General features: G+C 39.1%; 1 protein-coding gene across 1 annotated transcript in view; it reads right to left on the bottom strand.

Moving 5' to 3' along the window:
• The window catches only part of LOC110087219 (scavenger receptor cysteine-rich domain-containing group B protein), a 37,220-nt gene extending 18,114 nt beyond the window's left edge, over positions 1 to 19,106 (bottom strand). Inside the window, exons 1-10 of the mRNA XM_078390255.1 lie at positions 15,978 to 19,106; positions 15,121 to 15,141; positions 14,899 to 14,952; positions 13,062 to 13,169; positions 7,415 to 7,453; positions 6,826 to 7,167; positions 6,657 to 6,695; positions 5,240 to 5,278; positions 4,791 to 5,183; positions 4,396 to 4,422 (exon numbers count right to left, since the gene is read on the bottom strand). Of these exons, the coding sequence (XP_078246381.1) occupies positions 4,396 to 4,422; positions 4,791 to 5,183; positions 5,240 to 5,278; positions 6,657 to 6,695; positions 6,826 to 7,167; positions 7,415 to 7,453; positions 13,062 to 13,169; positions 14,899 to 14,952; positions 15,121 to 15,141; positions 15,978 to 16,188 (1,273 nt within the window). The 5' untranslated portion in view covers positions 16,189 to 19,106. The remainder of the gene's footprint in view (positions 1 to 4,395; positions 4,423 to 4,790; positions 5,184 to 5,239; positions 5,279 to 6,656; positions 6,696 to 6,825; positions 7,168 to 7,414; positions 7,454 to 13,061; positions 13,170 to 14,898; positions 14,953 to 15,120; positions 15,142 to 15,977) is intronic.
• Between the last annotated feature and the right edge of the window lie 3,925 nt (positions 19,107 to 23,031).

Here is a 23,031-nt window from a genome sequence, read left to right as displayed (position 1 = left end):
ATTCAGAAATATGTAGTAACGTGCAGTGGTCATCCTCAAAGCTAATTTTGTTTGCTGTGTCCCTTATTTTAGGAGCAAGAAGTAGTAAAAGTGCTAAAGATATTGTGCTCGGATGCTAGGATTACATGGGTGCCCCACTGTCGTGTCTTGTTGACCTGTCCTGTCTTTGCCTAGGTAGGTATTATCAGAGATAACTTCCCTTCCTTCTTCATTCCTTTTCCATCAGTGTCCTGTGTAAATAACTAGTTGGTAGAATTCCAAAGTACTATTCTGTTTCTGATGTACATCATATGACAAGGCTTCTTGTCCTTTTTAAAAATTTATCATTGCTGAATAATCTGTTGCCACATCTCCATCTTAAAAAAAGTAAACTTCTGCTTCGAAGTTTACCAGAAGTAATGAACTCCCAAGTGGCAACTAGAGATGTTGATGCTAGCCAAAAGAAAATAGATAAATGCCACCATTACACAGATAGTTTAGTTCCTTAGTTTTGATAACCTTGAAGCTTATATTTCAACATAAAGTAGTTAGAAATGGCAATAGCAGAACAGGACAATGAATCGAGACAATTGGCAAATCATTGCTCTGCATAGTTATTTGCAATCATTAACTACTAGAACTGAGATAATCAATAGGGTATAATTGCTCTGCTTGCAATTTCAGCCCTGATTTGCTATCTAGGTGTCACACATGAGTTTTTAATAACATGATGGGGGAGGTACTGTGACAGTGATGTGCTTGAGAGAAAAGATTAAACCCACCCTTTGCCCTGCTCAGACCTAATCAACCCCACCTAATGCCTGATAGTTAAGCAAGAGATGTCAGATAAGTTAAATGTATATATATATGAGTAAAACAAGAAGAAGGAAGGACATAAAGAACAACAATAAAAAAAGGTTAGTGAATGTCCTGCAGATTCCACATGGCAACCTCAGCTTTGTCCATTGGAAGTAGTTGCTGAACATTACTTTTCTACTCAAAAGGAAAGGAAAGAATGCCATCAAAGGATCTCAGCCCCAATGTTCCCTTTCAATAATTCAAATATTGAATGAAGTACTCAGTTCATTTCCTGATCTGTGGTAACTGGATACTTGGTGCTAACTGAAGGAACTGGCAATATACAATAAATAATGAAAACAATATACATTTGTATTATTCCAAAAAGGGGGAGATTTAAATGCAACATGTAATATGCTATAGTTGAGATATGTGTCAGATGCAAAGAAAAAAAAAGTATAAAGATTAGTTTGGAAGAATAATTAAACTAATTCTTTAAAAAAGGTGAAACTTGGGAGTTTTCCTAAGGTTCTCCATAAGTCTATTCCATTTACATGCCAACCTCTGCTGAAAAAGGAAATTCAAAGCCAGCTTTTCTAATCCATGTTTAGCAGGGCTGGGGAAGAAAAAAATTGATAAACAACAAAAAGAAACACTGTCACAGTATAATTTAAACTGCCATCTTCCACTGCCTGTTTAAGGAATAAACCCGTCTCAGCATTAAAATCAAGAAATGTTTGCTTTTCTGGCTCGTGTCACTGGAATCTATGAAAAAACAAACATCCTTTTAAATGTACCTTTTATTTTTTGTCTTGTTTTATTTTCAAGCACATCCTTCCTAAATCTCTAATTTCCCCCTTTACTGACAAAATTCAAATGTGTGAGAAAAATTTAAATCCACTGGCCAAAATCCTGTTTTTTATACTTGCCTATGTAACATGATTGGTATAATATGCTGCAAGTTAACAGGTTGGTGTGGAAATTTCCTGTCTCATACCAGTTGCATGACTCAGTGTGCAATGGGAAATCCCAGCACTGACTACTTAGATTGTGGCAATTCACCTCTGCAAGTTACATCAATGGGGTAATATAGTACTACTCTGCATTACTCAAACACAACTTTTTGTGATATTGTTTATGCACTGAGAGACACTTGATAGTTTTGACAGAAACCAAGCTATGAGCATAGCTCCCTTATATCTCAAGATTTTTTTTTAAAAAAAATCTAATTTAAACAGCCATGAACAAATTAGGTGAATATCCTTAGAACTGTGATAATGTCTCCATCCTACATATATTTCTTACACACATAATAATGGTAATCACTTTTAAAAGCACCCCTCATTGCAGCTAGTTAAAATACAGCTCTCTGTGGTTGAAGAAATTGTAGCAGAAGACACTATAGTAGTGGAAATTATTCCTAATGTATAAAAGAACCAAAGAAATGACTAATCTTACAAAGAGGAGTGCTGATAATTTACTACAGTATTCAGCAACATCGCTGAAACTAGTTGTATTGGCTCTTGCCTTTCCATTGGACTACTTCAGTGACATGGAGAGGGTGGATTTGCTGGTTGGGTAACAGCCTATCCTCCATATTATTTTACCCAGGCTTCGTGCCCTGGAGAGGACACTCCAGCTTCATGTACAGCATCAAAACACTAGATGCTGTTCCAAATCCTCCATACAGGGCATGTTACCATAGTCTCTCGAGACTGAAGGATGCCTATGATTTATGTTATTAAAAAATGGGACGTAGTGGCGCTGCTGGTTAAACTGCAGAAGCCTCTGTGCTTCAAGGTCAGAAGACCTGCAACCATAAGATTGAATGCACATGACGGAGTGAGCCGCCATCGCTTGTCCCAGCTGCCACCAACCTAGCCGTTCAAAAGCATGCAAAATACAAAAATCTGAGTAGATAAATAGGTACCACCACGGTGGGAAGTTAACGGCATTCTGTGTCTAAGAGTGCTGGCCAAGTGACCACAGAAGATTGTCTTTGGATAAATGCTAACTCTATGGGTTGGAAACGTAGATAAGCAACGACCCCTAGAGTCAGACACGACTGGACAAATTGTCAAGGGGAACCTTTACCTTTTATTGTTATAAAAAGTAAATACTGCACAATGTGAAGTTTGTGGGCAACTAGGCTGTCAGAGCAAGTGATACCAGCATCTTCCTTGTGGCCACAGTGATAGCCTCCCCATTTCTGGTGAATGCTTTGGAAAATGTGATAAATAATGTAACTAGCGTACTTCCTATTTTCAACATATATTACGGACTCAATTAAAAAACAAACCCAAAGGCAGTTTCAGAACTTAACAGTTGCTGGCAACACTTGTGGGTAGAAGGTGGAGCACTTCCTAATTGAAAAGATAGAAGATACAGTGTTAAATAATGGCCAAATATTGCACTAGAGCAGGCCCATTGAATCACAATGGATTTAGTAAGTCAGTTCCTCCATATGTTCCGTTGATTCAAATAAGTCAACTCTTATTATTACCTACCATGTTATGGTATAATAATAATTTTAAAACTGCAGACCTAGAAAGAACCCTATGGGTCATCAAGTCCAGCCCCAGTCAAAAAGGCACTGTAAGGGATCGAATTCACAACCTCTGGTTCCGCAGCCAGGTATCTAATCCACTGAGCTATCCAGCACTGAACTGTCCTGCATTAAATCATAGTTAGAATAGGACCATTTGAATGAATGGGAATTACAGAACAGTTGACTCCCCAAATTCTCATTGATTCAAAGCACCTATTTTAGTGTGATTCACTATGCTAAGCAACAGGATTTTGGCCAATGGTTTTTCACATTGATGTTAGTGGGCCTGTATATATAAGGCAATATATATGTGCATCGCTAATTTTAAAGAAAATTAGTAATGTAGACGACTTTGTGAATGGAACTGGCCTACATCTCTCTGTCCTCAGTCAAGGGTTATTTACAAATTACTTTTGCCTAAATTACATCACAACATACTTTTCAATGTTCCTTGTGATATGTAATTTGTACTGGCTGGCAAAAGACCTGAAACCTTAAAAAGTTTAAGTGAGAAGTTGGCAATTATAGGCAGCAACTGGGAAATGGTTTACAATGCACTCAGAACCTACATTTATAGGGTTTTTTAAAAAAGAGTTTAGTTTTCAAAATTAGACTAAAAGACTGCCTGAAACTTTTGGATGGAGACCATGATGTGGACCATTTTGATGGTTATGCTTACAGCTTTTCTAGCATTAGATTTTGACATAAAGCTCATTTATCACCTTCTTCTGATTTGCTGGTTTCAGCCAAATGAGTTCTCATAGAAGGAAAGTCTAATCCCCCTTGGACATTGGAAGATTATTTAAAGTGATTTTTTTTTCCAAGCTCAGATTAAATATGTAACAATGATTTGCAAAATAAGAAAGCACAAAGATTTCTTGAAAAGAGAAGTAGCACATATGTAAAAGCAAGGAGACAATAAAGTAAAAGGAAGAAGAATTGAGATGGCATTGGCAGAAGAAAGAATAAAAATTAAATACATCAGCAACAGGAAGCAGTTTAATTTTGGCTAACATATTCTGAATATTGATCTTTTGTGGAAAATACTGCAATATCACTGTAGTGCTTACCAGATGTTGTAGTAGATGGAAGGGTTTCTATTTTTAAAAAAAGTTAGAAAAAATTAAAACCTGAATGTAAAATACTGTCAACATAAATTCTGTATTTCCAATTCTGTATTGGTTAATTACATTTAAAAGCATGAAACAATGTAATTTGTGAGCAGTCTCATAATACATTCACAATGTAGATCTGCTGTGAAAAATGTCGCATGAAAAAGCCTCACCAGGCCCATGCTCACCAGGTGAAATAGGATTGTCTGTAGTGGTTGGAAGTGTTTTTAATGTATTTATTTTTTTAAAGTCAGAGAAAGCAAACATTAAATCCTGATCATAAAACAGAGTAAAAATAAAAGCCCCATTTTATATGACTGTATCTAATATTAATGAAAAATGGTTGAAAGTACCTGCGCAGATTACACCAGCATCTTCCTTGTGCTGACAATTATGGACTCCCCAACCTGGGTGGGAGCATTCTTCAAGGGATCTTTCTTGCCCTCGGCATCGTATGTCATCCAGGAAGATGTTACCAGAGCCTTCACCAAACTGGGCGTCTATCGCAACATCAATGGCTTCTCCACAGCCAAGCTGTCTGCAGACAACTTGAGCATCATATAAGTCCCAAGCATCATCACAGACTGTGCCCCAGCTCCCGTTGTAGTAGACCTCAACTCTGCCCTGGCACCTGTTCGCTCCATTCACCAGCCTCAAGGGCAAAGAACTTGCTGGTGTTCCCAATGGCTGGTACTCTGCAAAAGGTGATGAAAAATGTAACTTGTATTTTCTATTTGTTTCTATTACTGACTCCCGGTAAGAAAAACTGTAGAAGAATTTGAAAGGGGACAGCAGTACTAACCTGTTGTAACACTGTTCTCTGTAGACAGTACAGGAATTTCTAAATTAAAATGATTAAAAAGATAATGTAACAAATTAAGATATTGCCCTGGATATTCAAAATCTGATGAGAATTTAACAATCAAAACTTTCCATTGGAGAACAGAGTCAAATATTCCCTGAAACTTTGTAAAATGAGGATCACAGTGTAGACTCTTTGGTGACACTCAGAGTAATTTGTGGTTTACCCTGCAAAGCATATGGACCGGAAGCTCTTTTACCAAATCTTCTGATTTGCATGTTTTCAGTAACATGAGTTGCCACCTAAGGAAAGTCCAATTCCTTACAAAATGGGAAGATTATTTCAACTTGCTCAGACAAAATGCGTACATGAGATCTCATAAGTACAAGCAAGGGTAAATTTTTGTTTAAAAAAGGTAATCTTGCCAACATAAGGAAAATGAAAAGGAGCATGCTTCTAGGCAAAAATAAATCCATTTCACAATGAGACAAATATAAAGACATTGCTCGATCCACTGCTGAGCTATGCTTCGCCAGCGCGGGTTGTCATTGTCTCCTTCCCTGGATATTGCGTGATGCTGGGAGACTCACGAGAGTGACCCAGGAAGGGAAGGGGGAAGGAGTGAGCTATTTAAGTGGTGTTCCCCCCTCCCTCCATCCTCTTTCTTGCTGGCTACCTACCTGCCCTCCCTATGTACTAGTGTGAGTTTACATGGTCTCCTTTTGGTGCCGGATAGGAATTTTTTACTCATATCGCTCCTGGATGCGGGGATTTTTCACCTATCTCACACTGGTGAGGGTGTGATGGCATTTTGAGAGGTGGAAATATCCAGTCACGCAGGCAGGTAGTGTGGATAGAAAAGGTTTCTGTGAGTCCCATTGCAATTACAGGTAATATGTAGCTCATCTGACCTCCCGGCGCTGCTGATCATGTTAATACAATGCTTGGGGGGGGGGGGAGATACACTGGGGCCACACCCGGACCAACAGTCAATTAGGAGAAGGTGGCTCGAAGTTCAGGGGTGGTCAAATTTGGGCTGGCCGGGTTCTTGCTTTCTTAATGACTGCAAGAACCTGGGACTAGGGACTTGGCCATTTGTTTGGTAAGGGGTCCGTTGAGACCTCTGTGCAAAACCTGATTCTGCACTACGGCAGGACCCCCCTTTTATGGCGGGCAATATCGATTATTCAATAAAGTGTGGCCCATGTCTATACCACAATACTTGTCTCGCATCATTCTGGGGTAAGGGGGGGCAATGAGAATTGGAGAAGTTAATGCTACAAGAAGTAACAAAAATTGATTTAACAGTATTAGAAGCAGGAAACTATTTAATTTATGGGCAGTCTTAAAATAAAGTCACAAATTGATGTCCTGTGAAAAAAGTTGCATGGAAAACTCACATCACAGGTACGCTTACCAGAGGAAGCAGGATTCTCCGTAGTGGTTGGAAACATTTCTAATTTAAAAAAAGAAAGAAAAAACAATCAGAAAAAGCAAAAGATAAATCCTCAGCACAGACTACAATAAAAAAAATAAGATACATTTTAATATATATACTTGCCATTCACATAAAAACATAGAAGTACCTGCACAGATTACACCGGCGTCTTCCTTGTGTTGACAATTATGGACTCCCCAACCTGGGTGGGAGCATTCTTCAAGGGATCTTTCTTGCCCTTGGCATTGTATGTCATCCATGAAGATGCTGCCAGAGCCTTCACCAAACTGGGCATTTATTGCTACTTTAATGGCTTCTCCACAGCCAAGCTGTCTGCAGACGACCTGAGCATCATATAAGTCCCAAGCATCATCACAGACTGTGCCCCAGCTCCCGTTGTAGTAGACCTCAACTCTGCCCTGGCACCTGTTCGCTCCATTCACCAGCCTCAAGGACAAAGAACTTGCTGGTGTTTCCAATGGTTGGTGCTCTGCAAAAGGTGATGAGAAATGTGACTTGTATTTTCTATTTATTTATTTATTTATTTATTTATTTATTTATTTATTTATTTATTTATTTATTTATTTATTTATTTGATTTATACCCTGCCTACCTGGACCGATGGACCACTCTAGGCGGCTTCCAATATAATATTAAACAATAAAATATTTGTTTCTATTACTGACTCCCGGTAAGAAAAACTGTAGAAGAATTTGAAAGGGGACAGCAGTACTAACCTGTTGTAACACTGTTCTTCGTAGACAGTACAGGAATTTCTAAATTAGAATGATTAAAAAGATAATGTAAGAAATTAAGATATTGCACTGGATATTCAAAATCTGATGAGAATTTAACAATCAAAACTTTCCATTGGAGAACATGTGACGTCCCCTTGCAAAACATATGCTTGTTTTCTAACAAATGTTGCATTAATTTTTGCTTTCTGCCACATTCCTTGGAGCTGGAGCTAGAGACAAAGCATATATGGGTGGCTCTTGAACTGCATGAAGGTGGTCTTCCCCCCTCCTGCAAGTGTTCCTCTGGTCATGAGCTGCCTACAGTAGGGTACAACAGGTATCTTGAGTCTCCTAAATATCATTTTTTTTCATATTTATGACAATGAACTATTGTGTAAAAGGAAGTCTTAAGAAAAGAGAGGGTGACTACATGGGCATTTAGCCCACTCCCTGATCCACTGCTGGGATGGGGTGGTCAACGATTTTTTGCCAGTGATCAGAAGACATATTTGCTAAAGTGAACCAGCACTCTCTCACATACCTTTAGTGTTCCTACACCTATCCCTGTTCCAGAATTTTTAGGTGTGGGTGCGATCGTTGTGGTTTCATTTGTTTCCAGCAGATGTGATTGCTGGGAGCGAACCAAAGTGAGCTTCTTGCTTTATTCTGTGACAGGTTTCAATTTCCCCATATCATTAACTTTTAAAATAACAGTTTAACCACTTCATGATAAGGCATAATAGGGAAACTAAAAACTTCCTTCCTGTGCTCTTTCATGTAGCTGTGAGAGATAGCAAATATATATTTCCTGTACCTCTTAGAGGGTTTTATTTAAACATTGTAACTTTTTCTGGGAAGTGAGCAATGACAAAAAATGGCAAAGAGGGAGGTTTTCTCTCTCCATTTCTTCTTATATGAGGTGGAACTAATAGGGTCACTAAAGATGAATATGCCATATAGATGCACAGGATCACACAACGTAATTTTGTCATTTCGATTGAGTTGTTATTTTTGGAATAATTGTCTCTCTTCTGCTGCTGTCTTTTTTATTAGTCATGATATTGTAAGTTGCCCCGAGTAGTAGCCTGGCCACTAGATGGGTGGGGTAAATTTGCAGAAAGAAAGAAAGAAAGAAAGAAAGAAAGAAAGAAAGAAAGAAAGAAAGAAAGAAAGAAAGAAAGAAAGAAAGAAAGAAAGAAACAAACAAACAAACAAACAAACAAACAAACAAACAAACAAACACCAGATCTTTAGCCAACCTTAAGTGACCCTATTTAGTACACAGCAGCCTGCTCCAACCAGTTTACGTAGCCAAACCTTGGGGCATAGCCACGAATACGTTTGTTGCAGAAAAACAGAAGAATCTTGTGGAAATGTGTTAATTGTGCCCTGCCTTCAGACTTCTGGTTATATGGAGAGTTAGAAATATTTTAACAAACACTAAGAGATTTTATTTAGCATAAGGTTTTGTGTAGCATAACCTACTTTATCAAGTGCAGTCTAGGATGTTGAGGATTGGGGATTGTTTGCAATTGATAACCTATCAGTATTCCATCTTTTGCTTGAATCATTCACTATATGTATGTCAATGACCTGTGACAGGAGCTACTCTCAACTTTAACTTCCCATAGTATCATGGAGGTGATCCCCTTATTATCTTTTATATAATTGTGTATATAGAGATGAAAATTTAGATTTTTCTTGGAAGTATTTTCCTGACTACAATTCAAATCCCAGATCAAACCAGAAACAGTGCCATGCTGTTGGTTTGAAGTAGCTAAAGAAGAAACAGGGCTACCACATGGGAGAATGAGTCTTTGTGCTTTCCAGATTTTGACAATGACTTAAACTGCCCACCCCATGGCATTTTTCTTAGTTATGGAACTGAATGAGCAAGTACAGTACCAGCTTTATAATTCTCTCTCCTTTCTCTATGGCCTTTAAGAGCACAGGGGCAGATTTTCTCAAGAATATAGCATGTAGTTTAAGCTCCCTTCCTGATGTCACACCTCTCACCCACATTTATCTTTGTCTCATAGTATTGGGTTTTAACAGAGAGAACAAATTCAGGGGATTTGATCAGGAATCTTTCATATCACATGTGATCTTAGGGCAGTTTGCATTTGTGGAGCTTACATGTGACTGTGTCTAAAAACAAAATGCAGAATTCTATACTACTGTTATAAGAAAAGGACAAGTAAAACATCATAAACCAGACCAGTCTGGGGGTTCCACCAGAACCCTTTCAAAGCTGGATAGTACAAAATTTAGGGAATGGAGAAGAAAAAAGGAAGAGTCTGAAAGACCCTGCCAGATATTCTGTGCCTACTGTCTTTGTAAGTAGACTGAGGCTGTGGTCTCACCAGGGAAACGTTCCCTAGTTATACCTCTGTTAGACCGTTGCATAAATTTCTGGTCATTATTGAAACATTTTCCCATCCATCAATGTAACTGCAGAACACTTCCCTCTTGCCAGGAGGCTTCCCTTATTTTGTTCCGATGCTCTTATTGGACCATTTCTTATCTGTACTGTATGTTTGCATGACCCAACCAGTTCTTTTCCAAAGGGAAGTCCCTGGGGTAGATTGCCCTGCCATAATTTATAGGAGGATTTGTAAAGCAGTAGATCTATATTATCTACTATATATATTTCAATATATATATATAAATTTTTCTGTCCAATATATTGAAATATATATAGTAGATAATATAGATCTACTGCTTTACAAATCCTCCAAGTATGGCAAGGCATTGGTGGGGGTTACATCACTCTATCTACTGTCTGGTGGTGCTGGGGGAGACTCTTGAGAGTCCTCTGGACTGCAAGGAGAACAAACTTATCCATTCTAAAGGAAATCAACCCGGAGTGCTCACTGGAAGGACAGATCCTGAAGCTGAGGCTCCAATACTTTGGCCATCTCATGAGAAGAGAAGACTCCCTGGAAAAGACCCTGATGTTGGGAAAGTGTGAAGGCAAGAGGAGAAGGGGACAACAGAGGGCGAGATGGTTGCACAGTGTCACTGAGACTACCAACATGAATTTGACCAAACTCCTGGAGACAGTGGAAGACAGGAGAGTCTGGCATGCTCTGGTCTATGGGGTCATGAAGAGTCTGACACGACTAAACAACTAAACAACAACAAATCTACTGTCTGATAAGTGGCACAGCCATGAATAGGGGTGCAGGATCCACTGAGTGCAATGCAGTTATGCCAGAGGCATGGGAGCAACAGAGGAAATTTTACCAAACTTGAAACACTACCTGGATTTCAACATATCAGTTAAAAATGTGTTTTTGTTTTTTAAAAATTAAAGTAGGGAGCTGCAGTGGCCCAGAAAACAAGAGAAAAAAATTAAGTGGTACCACAGTGGAGCCGTACATTCTGATTCAAATAGGAGAAAATAATTTGGTAATGTTAAAAGTAATCGGGATGTTTGCCCAGGTATATATGCCACATTACCATGAATCAGTACAACAAAGGTATGAAATCTATTGGTGAAACAAGGGAACATTTCTCTGGTGTGACCATGGCCTGACTTTCGAGGTAGAAATTTAAGAGCTCCAGTGCAATGAAGAAGTATCATGGCATTTTTTAATATAGCTCTCCCTTCTTCAGATAGAAAGGTCAAATTCTGTTTACACCTTCATCAAGACATTCTGGCCTTTTAAACCAGTGTAGACAAAACCATAGAAAAATATGGCTTTCTATCTAAGTAAAGCTGGAGATTAAATTTAATTACAGCACCATGTAAGAAACACAACGATTAGCTCCCCGGGGCAAGACCTACTGACAGAAGGTCATCTGTGAAAACCAATCTTTTTAGGGTTATATGTTGCCCTTGAATATATTTGTGGGAAAGTGACATATTCAAGACATTTGAATACAACTACACCTTTCCTCATTCTTCCTTCAGCAGTAATCCCCTCCTGGATTACTGACAAAAGACAACAAACAGGCAAAGTTCATGTCACATGACCAACTTGTCTGATCATCTATGAAAGATAGCTTAGAACAGTGGTTCTTAACTTTGGGTTACTCAGGTGCTTTTGAACTGCAACTCCCAGAAACCCCAGCCAGCACAGCTGGTGGTGAAGGCTTCTGAGAATTGCAGTCCAAAAACACCTGGGTAACCCATGGTTAAGAACCACTGGCTTAGAAGGCTATCATAGTCTTCTAGAAATCTTTGTCTGGATCACTGAGTCCTGGAATCACAACCTCGAGAGACTACACACTTTTGGGGTTTATGTGGATGTTACAACTCCATGACAATGAAGATGTAAAACTATCAATTCATCGGGCAATCTCTGCAATGCAGCAGACTGAATTAGTCCACGTGCCACCACACTAAAAAAGAAGTGGCAATCAGCGTTGAAAATGAAGGTATGCATCTGCACAAGAGTCACTTTGCACATTAGAAAATTATAGGTACACCAAACTATACTGGCCTTGACTTCCTGAGCCATACATTCAGAGAGTAAAAGCTATCCCTCCCCTTCGCACATGCCACTGAATGTACTGCTGCATTGGAAGAACTATAGCTCTGTTCATGTGAAGAGCTCTAGTTCTAATACTGTGCGCAGGCACTGTGCTAGTTGTCCCTTTGGGCTGCTTCACATCACAGATATAGCAAATGCACCACATACGGTACTAGCTGCAGGCAATGCACAAAAATGTGTGTGTACAGTCACCGTTTAGCAGGCTGCCTGGCTCAGTGTGGAGCCAGAGGCTGGGAGTTCCTCCGAGTGCCTCCCAGGAGATGAGCCAACCTGTCTAGCCTTGGGCAAGCTGCACAGTCCCTCCAGCACTGTCAGAAGAAGGGAGTGATAAAGCACCCCTGAGCACTCCATTTCTAGGAAACTCTGGTATGGGCTTCTATGAGTTGGAATTGCCTCCATGACATGTAATTAATTGATTACTCATGTCTTGTGTTACATTGTTCACAGTAACCATGTGGTGATTTGCTAATCATGTCTCTCTGTGTGTGCATGTGCGTGCACCATATTAAAGACTGGTGCCTCACAACAATATAACCTTACAGTATTAAGAAGTAAAAATACTGTGTACAAAGTATATATTGAAAACAATTAAAGACTGGTCAAGATTAAAAACAATTTTAAAAATATTTAATTCTTCAAAAGATATCACATTTCATGAATGGTGTGTTCCCTAGACCCCTACATACTGCTTCAAAGCCTGCCTGAAGGTCTTTGCCTCATGACAGAAGGACAAGAGAGTGGGAGCTGATCTGGCTTCCTGAGGCAGTACATTCCAAACCCTGGGCGCAATCCCTGAGAAGACCCTCATAGGAGAACTGCCCCCTTGCTGAGCCTATTAACATTCTTGCTTTTAATTTAGATTAATAAGGATCCATTCAAAAAAGAGAGAAAGGTGTAGTCAATTTGTGATTCAATTTATGGAAATCCATAACTGGATATTCCCTGATTTTGCATGTTATCTTGCTCAGCTCTTTCAATCAAATAATTGAGTTAAAAGCATCCTGCTAATTGAGTTAAGTAAGATACAATACCATGCCCAGAGGTAGAACTAGTTATCTCTAAGTCTTCAGAAGCTCTGTGAGATGTGGGTGGCAGTGCAGTTGCTTTTGTCTTGCTTACTGCATGGGTAGTATCAGACCTTTGTGTACCTTGATAAGTTATCAGTGGGACTTCAGTTGTAGATGTTATTTCATTCTTGTTTGCTGTGGGGGTGGTTTCAAACTCTTCAGCATTTGGTGTTGTATAATTACTGGGAACTGTAGACAAAGTTGAAAAATTACATTGAGTCTCATAAAGGTCTGTTCAGAATAATAAACTTTCAGCCTGCACCTGTTCACACAGAGAGAATTCTGAGACAGGATCTTAATGGAATAATAAAAGAAACTCATTTCCTCTGGGGTGTCTCCCTTTATGGGATGAGGAGAAACTGGACACCAGGAAAAAGGTATTGTTCAGCTATATTTGTAATGAGCTTTGTTTGGATTGTTGATTTTTTAATTTTACATATAACGTACAAGGGATTAATTAACATGTGGTATTGAACCCAAGTTTAATCATTTTAATAAGGAAGAAACAATCTTGGGCTTGTGTAATACCTTCTTAGCTCCCCTCCTGTAACTGGAAAGAAGAGTTGTCTGCCTCTATTTGTGCTTAATCACATATTGTCATGTTGTTTGGACAAGCTGTAATTAATTTCAAACTAGTTACCTTCAAACCATAGTTAACCATGGTTAGTTTCAAACAAGCCAGCTTCAAATCATAGTTAACTATGGTTAGATTCAAAGAAGCCAACTTCAGAACATATTGATGCTGGTCTGTTTAGAACTCACCACAGATCAGATAAACAACAATTGTGGGTTGGTACAACACAACAAATCATGGTTAAGCAAATATTGAAGCAAAAGTGCCTTTAAAAAGTAAGTATGCCACTAACCCACCCTTTCAGCCTTTCAAATGTGCTTTCATTTAGAGCAGGAAAAATGCACTTTCAGCCACAGCCTGTGGAGATGCTTCCTGCAGAGTTCTGGAGGTTGAAATCTAAATCAGCAACTTTTCCAGGTGTAGTAGAGAGTTCTTGGGAGATGTACTTGTTTCTGGACCTGTCATAGATATTGAGTGCTAGCTGGGAGGGAATTATCACTGTCACAGATAATTCACTAATGCAACCCTCCAAATACTACTTCTATAACTGTGAAACTTTCCTTAACTTCAGTAAATGAAGTAACAGTGGTTTCTGTTGCTGCAACAGTTGCCTTAAGACTAGGAATAATGTTACTGCAAGAGCTGACTTGGCAGTGTTCTTGACAGGCCACTGATAACACAATGCCTACATTTATACTGACTACTGTCTGTGAATGTGGGTTTTAATGGCATTTGGCAGAGGAGAACATTTCCTGCTATTGTAGAACAGTATTTGCATATTTTTCAGTTTTCAAGGGAAACAATCATATTGAATTGATTCAAGGAAATATGACCAAAAGGGGAGGGGGTGGAAGCCACAAACCCTGCTCAGCAAACACTTGCGCAAGAGCTTACGCAAACTCTTGTTAAAGAGTTGATCAAGTGCTTGAATAGGTAAATTCTGTTTAATAGCAGTTCCCATACTTCCTTTTTTCCCTTCTTCATGCACTTCTTTGTTACAAGGTGCACAATGAACCGTCTTTTGAGTGTAAGGTGCTTTTGGCTTCACAAATGCAACCAAGGTTTGCCTAAAATTTAGGAAGCGAGCACTGCATAGAACACGAATGAAGCACTTTTCACAGATAACACTATGGCCTGTTGCACAAGCAGAAGGGGCAACAACAGGAGTCCAGTGGCAACCTCTTTTTTTAAAAAAAAATTCTTTGTGTAACTTAATTTGACTTCATGGTGCTTATTTCAATATCGTCTGCTATCTGAATGTATTGCGGCTGACTATAAAATCATCACTTTTTTCTAAGTATCTTCTTGCTACCTTTTTAAATCTTCATTTTATGATGTGTTTACCTTTATTCGATGTAGAGAAGGGGACTGGAGTAGATGTTTCTGTAATGCTTGACCCTATCAAGAAAAGAAGTACAGAATTTGTGAGAAGCAAACAAGGAAAAGAAGTGTAAACCATTCAAGCGAGAATGACATCTTGACAACCCCAATCAAATTGAATTGCTTGTGCATCTGAAAAGGGCCCATTCCCTGCGAATTTTATTTACTAAAAGTAAACAGACTTGCCTGTTGGTGGAACTCCAGCATCTGTTAATGCAGAAAAAGACATTGTTATTTTTATTGGTACCACGTTTCATCTCCTATACAACTCATATTTTTTATTGTTGCTGAATTGTATTGCTAATTAAGTATAATTCAGTCACATAAGGTTTTATGCAACAGAATTGCTCTGTTGAGCAAAGCCTGCAATCTTGTGATTGCCTTGTTATTGATAGGTATTATTACGTGGAGTTCTGGGTTCATGAATACTTTCATAATGGAAACTCAGGCTTATGAATTATGCAAAAATTAATAATAGTGATATAATAATTAGCTGTTCTGTTCTGAAACCTTTAATAATAATTAACTGTTTCTGCTCTCTCTTGCCCACTTCCCTGTCATTGTTTAAGAAAAGCTATTAGGTGTTTTTTGTTTGTTTTTTAGGGACATGGTGGTACTACGGGTTAAACTGCAGAAGCCTCTGGGCTGCAAGGTCAAAAGGCCACCAGTTCGAATCCACATGGCGGAGTGAGCTCCCATCATTTGTCCCAGCTCCTGCCAACCTAGCAGTTCAAAAGCACATAAAAATACAAGTAAATAAATAGGTACCACCATGGAGATAACGGCATTCCATATCTAATCACGCTGGCCACGTGACCACGGAAGATTGTCTGCAGACAAAACACTGGCTCTATGGCTTGGAAACGGGGATCAGCACCACTCCCTAGAGTCAGACACAACTGTACAAATTGTCAAGGGGAACCTTTACCTTTACTTGGTTTTTAATCACTGATCACAGCCTTTCACTTATAACATATCTGCAGGATGTACCTCAAAGTTTATTTCAGGTCCAAAATACTTGAAAGAGTGTGAAGAAATGTTACCTGAGCAGATGACACTGACATCTTCATTGTGCCCACAGTTGCTTGTTAACCACTCAGAATGCTGGCAGTCCCAGAGATAGAGTTCGGTTCCTGTGCAGTTCACATCATCCAGGACTGTGTTTCCAGTTCCTTGGCCAAAATAAGACCATCCCAGCACAGTGGTTGCCTCTCCACACTCAAGTTGTCTGCACACTACCTGTGCATTTGTCATATCAAAGTTATCATCACAAACAGTCCCCCAGACTCCGTCATAAGAAACTTCTACTCTCCCGACACATCTGTTCCATGCATTTACCAACCGCAATTCCTGTGCACCTTTCCAAAACACAAATGAAATGGTTGTGAGTAAAATAAAAGGATATCAGTTCTATATTGCTTCGAACTAGGTGGTCCAGGGACTATAATGGGGGTGGGCAACTCGCTAATACATTGTGGGGGATATTCCCTTGCCCCAGTGATAAGCCACACAACCTTTGAACATTAAGAAAAGGTATATTCAATTCAATTATTGGGATCGGGAACTGTGTTAATCTGTTGTACCAAATCCAAGAGCCTTGTGATGTCAACCATGTTAGACAATTCCAGTTCATTAGAGTTTATTCTGAATAAAACATGTTAGCCAATGAAAAAATTGTCAGTGATAATAAAATAAATTAATTCTGTTAGCAGGATTGAGTGCTGAAGACAGTACACTCCTTATTGTGCCATCTGTCCTAAGAGGATTGATGTTACCTATAGCAATCCCTCAGCAGGATTCTGCAGGACCAAATTTGCTATCTTCTTGTAGCAGTTTTTAAGGCACAAAAAACATTCCAAAGATAAAATTGGGAGTCTCTCACCCTGGTTCAGTTTGGTTGACAACCATTTCTTCAGGCATACTCAAATGGCCTGAATTCAGTGCTCTGTTCACCATGTTGTGGCAGCCTTTTATCACTCAACATTTCTGTATGTAATTTGGACCCCAGAATAATTCATACACAAGAGAACAAGGCACATACCTCTACTAATAGCTAAGAGACATGCCTAATAAAATCATATAAATAGAAAATGAGCACATAATGGAGTTTCTTAATTAATATCCTTACACTTTGGCATCCTATTCTTTTATAATTTTTTGTTCCTGAGCACCCCACACACATAAAATTATGAAATAAATTCTCACTGAAGTTTAACATACTTCATTGCTGAGTCACACTTTCCATGTTTTATTTTAATTAAGTTTATCTACTTGCCAATTCTAGGCAATCCTACCTTTATTTGGATTTAATAAATAAGCATCTCACTCACAAAGGCAAGGCAAAAAAATATCAGTACCTGATTCATGTAGAAATCTAGACTGCATTAACACTATGCAAAAGAAGAGTATCTGGGCATCCATTTTCTGCAGGAGTAGCTGTTAATCTAAAGAAATAAGATCTTTCAGCATTTATAAGAATACTAATCTTAACCAGAAGACATGTTATGCAACTTGTTCTTGCTTCTTGAACTCCCAAATCCATGTTCAGGAAGTCCACAATATTTTCATTTCGCAACACCTATCCCTAGAAATAGACAGTTACTGACGATTGTTGTTCTGTAAAAGCAGTGGAAGGGTCAGCACTCAAGAAATTTGTAATTATACATAATGCCATCTGATGTCAATGTTTCAAGAAAGGTTTTTCAGAAGTAATGCTGTCTTAATTTTATGCTGTTTTATACCATATTACGTATTAATTTTTTGATGTGACCCACTTGGAGATTTCAAAATATCAAACAATATATAAGTGGTATGAAGTATGAGTAAATATGTTCAAGTACCCTGAGTGGTTTAGTGGATAGAGTGACAGACTAGGACTCTGGAGAACAGGGTTCAGTTCCCTGTTTGGCCATGGAAACTCAGTGGGCGAGAGGAGCTGGTAATAGCACTTGTTAAATACCATGCTTACTTTAAAAACCCGGTCAGGGTTGCTGTACGGGACTTGATGGCTCATGACAACAAAAATACGGGTAGATAGAAGCAATATACAAGTATTACAAATAAAATAAAACCAAGTTCACTGACCTTTCAAACAGCCAGACTGTTATGTATGAATCATCCATAGATGAAATTCCTTTTACAAAAATGCTGTATGTAAAGAATTATTACTCTTGTACTGTAATACAGGAGAACAAGGATGAAAGCCTTCCTGAAGCTCTTTGGGTGAATATTAGGAGGAAAATAAATGACATAGCAGTAGGAGTGTACTACAGGCCACCTAACCAAGCAGAGGAAATAGATGAACATTTTGCAAATCAGTTGAGATGTGTAGGAAACACACCATTGTAGTAATGGGGGGGGGGGAACTAACTACGCAGATATCAACTGGGAAACCAACTCTGCAGCAAGTGGGAGATCCATCAGGTTCCTGACATGCCTGGCTGACAACTTTATCATTCAAAAGGTGGAGAAGGTAATTAGAAGATCAGCCATACTGGACTTAATACCTGCTAATAGGCAGGAAATAGTTGAGGGAGTGGAAATTGTAGCAACTTTAGGAGAAAGTGACCGTGTCGTATTAGAATTCACCATCATGCAGGCAAGGGTAACTGTACCAAGTCAGACTAATGTTCTAGATTTTAAGAGAGCTGACTTTAACAAAGAGATGTAATAGGAAGGATTTCAAGGATGGAAATCCTAAAGGAAAAAACAGTTCAGGAGGCTTGGGAAACCCTGAAAGGCGAGATAATAAAGGCCCAAACCAAAATAATACAACAAAGAAAAATAAGAGATATCTAAGAAGACCAGCATGGATGCAAACAGAGCTCTCTGACAAGCTAAGGGACAAAAAGCATAAGTATAAACAACTGAAAAAGGAGAACTTCTAAGCACACATTTCAAGGAACTAATAGAAGATATTGAGATTAGGCGGGAAATACCGAACTCATGGAAGGAGGCTTATATATCCTTAATACACAAAGAGGGGACAGAGAAAAATCAAATTAAGAATTATAGACCAATATTTCTCTTAAATGTCGATTATAAGATTTTTGCAACCATCTGGGCAACAGGAGGCTAAAGGAGGTACCGTATTTGCCGGCGTACAAGGCAACCGGCCATATAAGATGACCCCCCCAACAGGAAGAGCCTGGGAGGGCGGAGGCACGAGGAGGAGGAGGAAGAGGGGAAGTGGGGGCTGGCTCAGCAGCGGGAGGGCAAAGAAGAGGGCAAGAGGCTAAGCGGGCGGCAGCAGGAGGAGGAGAAGGAAGAAGAAGAGGGGAAACAGGCGGGTGGTGGGTGAGCGAGCGTGCAGCTGGCTCAGCCGCGCGGGGCGGTGGGCAGCCCAGCGGCGGGCTCTGGCTGAGGGCGAGGAAGAGGGCAGGAGGCTGAGCCGCCAGCGGCAGGAAGAGGAGGAGGAGGAAGAAGAAGAGGGGAAACGGGCGGGTGGCTGGCAAGCGAGTGCGCAGCGGGCTCAGTGGTGCAGGGCAGTGGGCAGCCCAGTGGTGGGCTCTGGCCAAGGGTGAAGAAGAGGGCAAGAGGCTGAGCTGGCGGCGGCAGGAAGAGGAAGAGGGGAAACAGGCAGGTGGCGGGCAAGCGAGCATGCAGCTGGCTCAGCAGCGCAGGTCAGTGGGCAGCCCAACGGTGGGCTCTGGCCGCTCAGGCATGGCAGGCCTGCCTGCCCACCTTCCTCCCCAGCCAGAGTGGCCCTGCATCAATCACTCAACGGTGGCAGCGGTGGCTCCCTCCTGGCCCAAATGAAGTGCACCCGGCGTACAAGATGACCCCCCCACACACACACTTGGATTCATATTTTTGGGCCCCAAAAGTCATCTTGTACGCCAGCATATACAGTACTTGAAGAAATAATACATAAAGACTAAACAGGCTTCATCCCTAAAAGGAAATCATCATCAGACATAAGGACAATAATAGATACTCTGGAATATTATGAAATGCATCCAGAAAAGCAGATGATGCTAAACTTCTTAGATGCAGAAAAAGCCTTTGATAATGTTAACTGGGAGTCTATCTTCTTACAATTAAAGAAGATCAGAGTGGAAAGAACCTTTTTACAACAATCAAAGCAATATATACCAAACATAAAGCCAGGATTAAAGTTAATGGTAATCTAACCGGAAATATGCAAGTTGAACAAGGTAGAAGACAGGGATGTCCGCTATCCCCATTACCATTTATTTTAACATTGGAAATTTTGAATAGACAGATAAGGGAGAATGAGGGAATTTAAGGACTTAAAATTAGAGGAGAAAAATTTAAGGTGCAAGCATATGGGGATGATCTAGAAATAATACTGGAAAACTCTCTAGAAAATTTGGAAGAACTAATGAGAGTTATAGAAGAGTTTGGACTGGTGGCAGGTCTTAAAATAAATTATCAAAAAACAAAATTTATGATTAAAAACGTAAAGAAAGATGATGTTGAAAAATTGGTAAGGAAAGCTAACTTTGAGGAGTTACTGAAATCCAAATACTTAGGAGTTAACCATCACCAAAAAACTAAGTAATTTGATGAAAGAAAATTATCTTACAATACAGAAGGAAATCCAGAAAGATTTGGAATAATGGAATAAGCTGCAATTCTCTTTGATGGGAAGAATATCCACAATAATAATGATGATATTACTAAAATTACTATTTTTATTTCAAAACTTACCAATACTGTACTATTAAATTATAAATACTTTAAGGATCTGGACAGCTTGACTTCAAAATTTGTGTGGAAGACTAAGGAACCAAGAATAAAACTTAGAATATTATAAGACCTAAGAAAGAGGGGGTTCAGGACTATCAAATTGGCGATTATACTATAAGGCTTGTGCTATGTCTTGGACATAAGAATGAATAATTCTCAAAAGTGAGTAATTCTCAAAAATCAAAGACTATTGAAATTGGAGAGGCATGATCTAAAAATGGGGTGGTATGCATATGTGTGTTATTGAAAACATAAAGAACAATTATATTTTGCAAAACATATTCTGAGGAAGGCGCTATGTTCCGTATGGCAAAAATTTCAAACACAAACTTATTGGAAAACTAATAGAAATATAGGTAGGTCCTACAGAGGCATTCACATTGAAAGTGCTGAATCAGAAAGGAGTGTTACTCGCACATAAAGAATTACTAACTAAAGAACAGAATATAAAAGATAAACAAGAGCTAGAGAAATTAGGTGTGGCCACTGATTGGTGGTCAATGTTGAAACTGGACTCAAGATACAAAAAAGATAAAATTGTGGGTTTCTTTGAGGGCAAAGTTCAGGTGGATGAATTGTGAATATATACTAATGAGAAAATAATTAAAAAATGTATACATACTTATTGGAGTATGACTTGGAGGATGAGAGGGTGATGGAAATGATGTTAACATGGGCAAGTAATTTTGGACATAATATTGATATTGATGCATGGACAAAGATATGGAAAGATTGTCATGATATGATTAAGCCTGTGAACCTTAGGGAAAATATCCTCAAAATGTTTTATAGATGACATTATACTCCTGTAAGGTTGGCAAAAATGTCAGAGGGTAACAGCAATGTTTGTTGGAAGTGTAAAAAAATAAATAAATCCAGGGACCTATTATCATATGTGGTGGGCATGTGAAAAAGTTGAAAGATACTGGACACAAGTGTGGGAAATGGTAAAAGAAATTATTCAACAAAAATAAAATTTTAAACTTGAAATAGTATTACTGAATATCATGCTGGAAATTATTGATAAGAAAATAAAATATTGTCTAATGTATATACTCACAACAGCTAGGCTACTCTGGGCCCAAAAATGGAAAAATTAAGAAATCCTAATGATGGATGAGCTTCTAAACAAGTTGTTGGCTATTGCAGAACTAAATACACTCTCAGAAGCATTACAGGAACAACCAAGAGATTATGTAAAGCAAAGTTGGAAGCTAATATATGATTGGGCCCAGAAAAAAGCAGGAGTTTAGGGCAAAACTTAGTATTTGATGAACTCAGTGCTCACACTGGAACCATCTTGGAGACACCCGAGATTCAGACAATGATGGAATCTCTGTCCTAAAAGGGGGGAGGGATTTTAGATTGTTAATTTTTCATTTTCGTAGCTGTTGTTGGTTGTTTTGTGTATTTTTTGTCTATTTGCTTTGTACTGTTATTAGAAAATAAAATATAAATTTAAAAATATAAAAAACAAACAAACAAAAAACCGAAAAGGGGGCTCATAACTAGAATAGAATACCAGCAAATACCTCAAATCTGCAAGGATGGAGTCAGGAAGGCTAAGGCTCAGAATGAGCGAAGACTTGCAACAAATGCTGAAAATAACAAAAAATTTATTTCAACATGTAAGAAGCAAGAGGAAAGTCAAGGAAATGGTTGATCTACTAGTGGGAGAAGATGACAAGAAGGTGACAGGCAACAGCGAAACTGTTTAATTTTAAAAATTTTGGGGGGGGCATCTGTATTTCCACAAAAAGGAAAATTTGGCCCTGTCTAAAGCAGCACCGTGGGAGACAGGAGAGGGAAGCAGGTCAAAATACATAAGGGAATGGTAAAAAAATCAACTAGCTGCTTTAAATGAATTCAAGTCTCCTGGACTGGGTGGTTTACATCCCAGGATACTAAAAGAACTGGCAGATGTGATCTCGGAACCACTGAATGAAATCTTGGAGAGGACCTGGAGTACAGGTCAAATGCCAGAGGACTGGAAAAGAACTGATGTGGCTCCAATCTTCAAAAAAAAAAAAGGGGGGTGAAGTGGATCCAGGAAGCTACAGACCAATCAACTTGACATCAATATCTGGGGAAACCCTGGAAAAAATAATCAAGCAGCAGATTTGTGAGCACCTAGAAAATAACAAAGAGATTACTAGAAGCCAGCATGGATTTGTTAAGAACAGGTCATGGCAAACAAATCTTATTGCTTTCTTTGATAGAGTGACTAAATTAGTGGACCAAGGAATCACAATGGATATAATATACAGACTTCAGTAAGGCATTTGATAAGGTAGACCACAACCTACTTCTACATATTATAGAACAAAGTGGGATAGGCAGCTCAACTACCAGATGGATTTGCAGCTGGCTGATCAACCGCACTCA

Source organism: Pogona vitticeps, chromosome 3 (assembly GCF_051106095.1).
Source record: "Pogona vitticeps strain Pit_001003342236 chromosome 3, PviZW2.1, whole genome shotgun sequence".
NCBI lineage: Eukaryota > Metazoa > Chordata > Lepidosauria > Squamata > Agamidae > Pogona > Pogona vitticeps.
The sequence above is the reverse complement of the archived record's forward strand: the minus strand, read 5'-3'. Positions and strand labels throughout refer to the sequence as shown.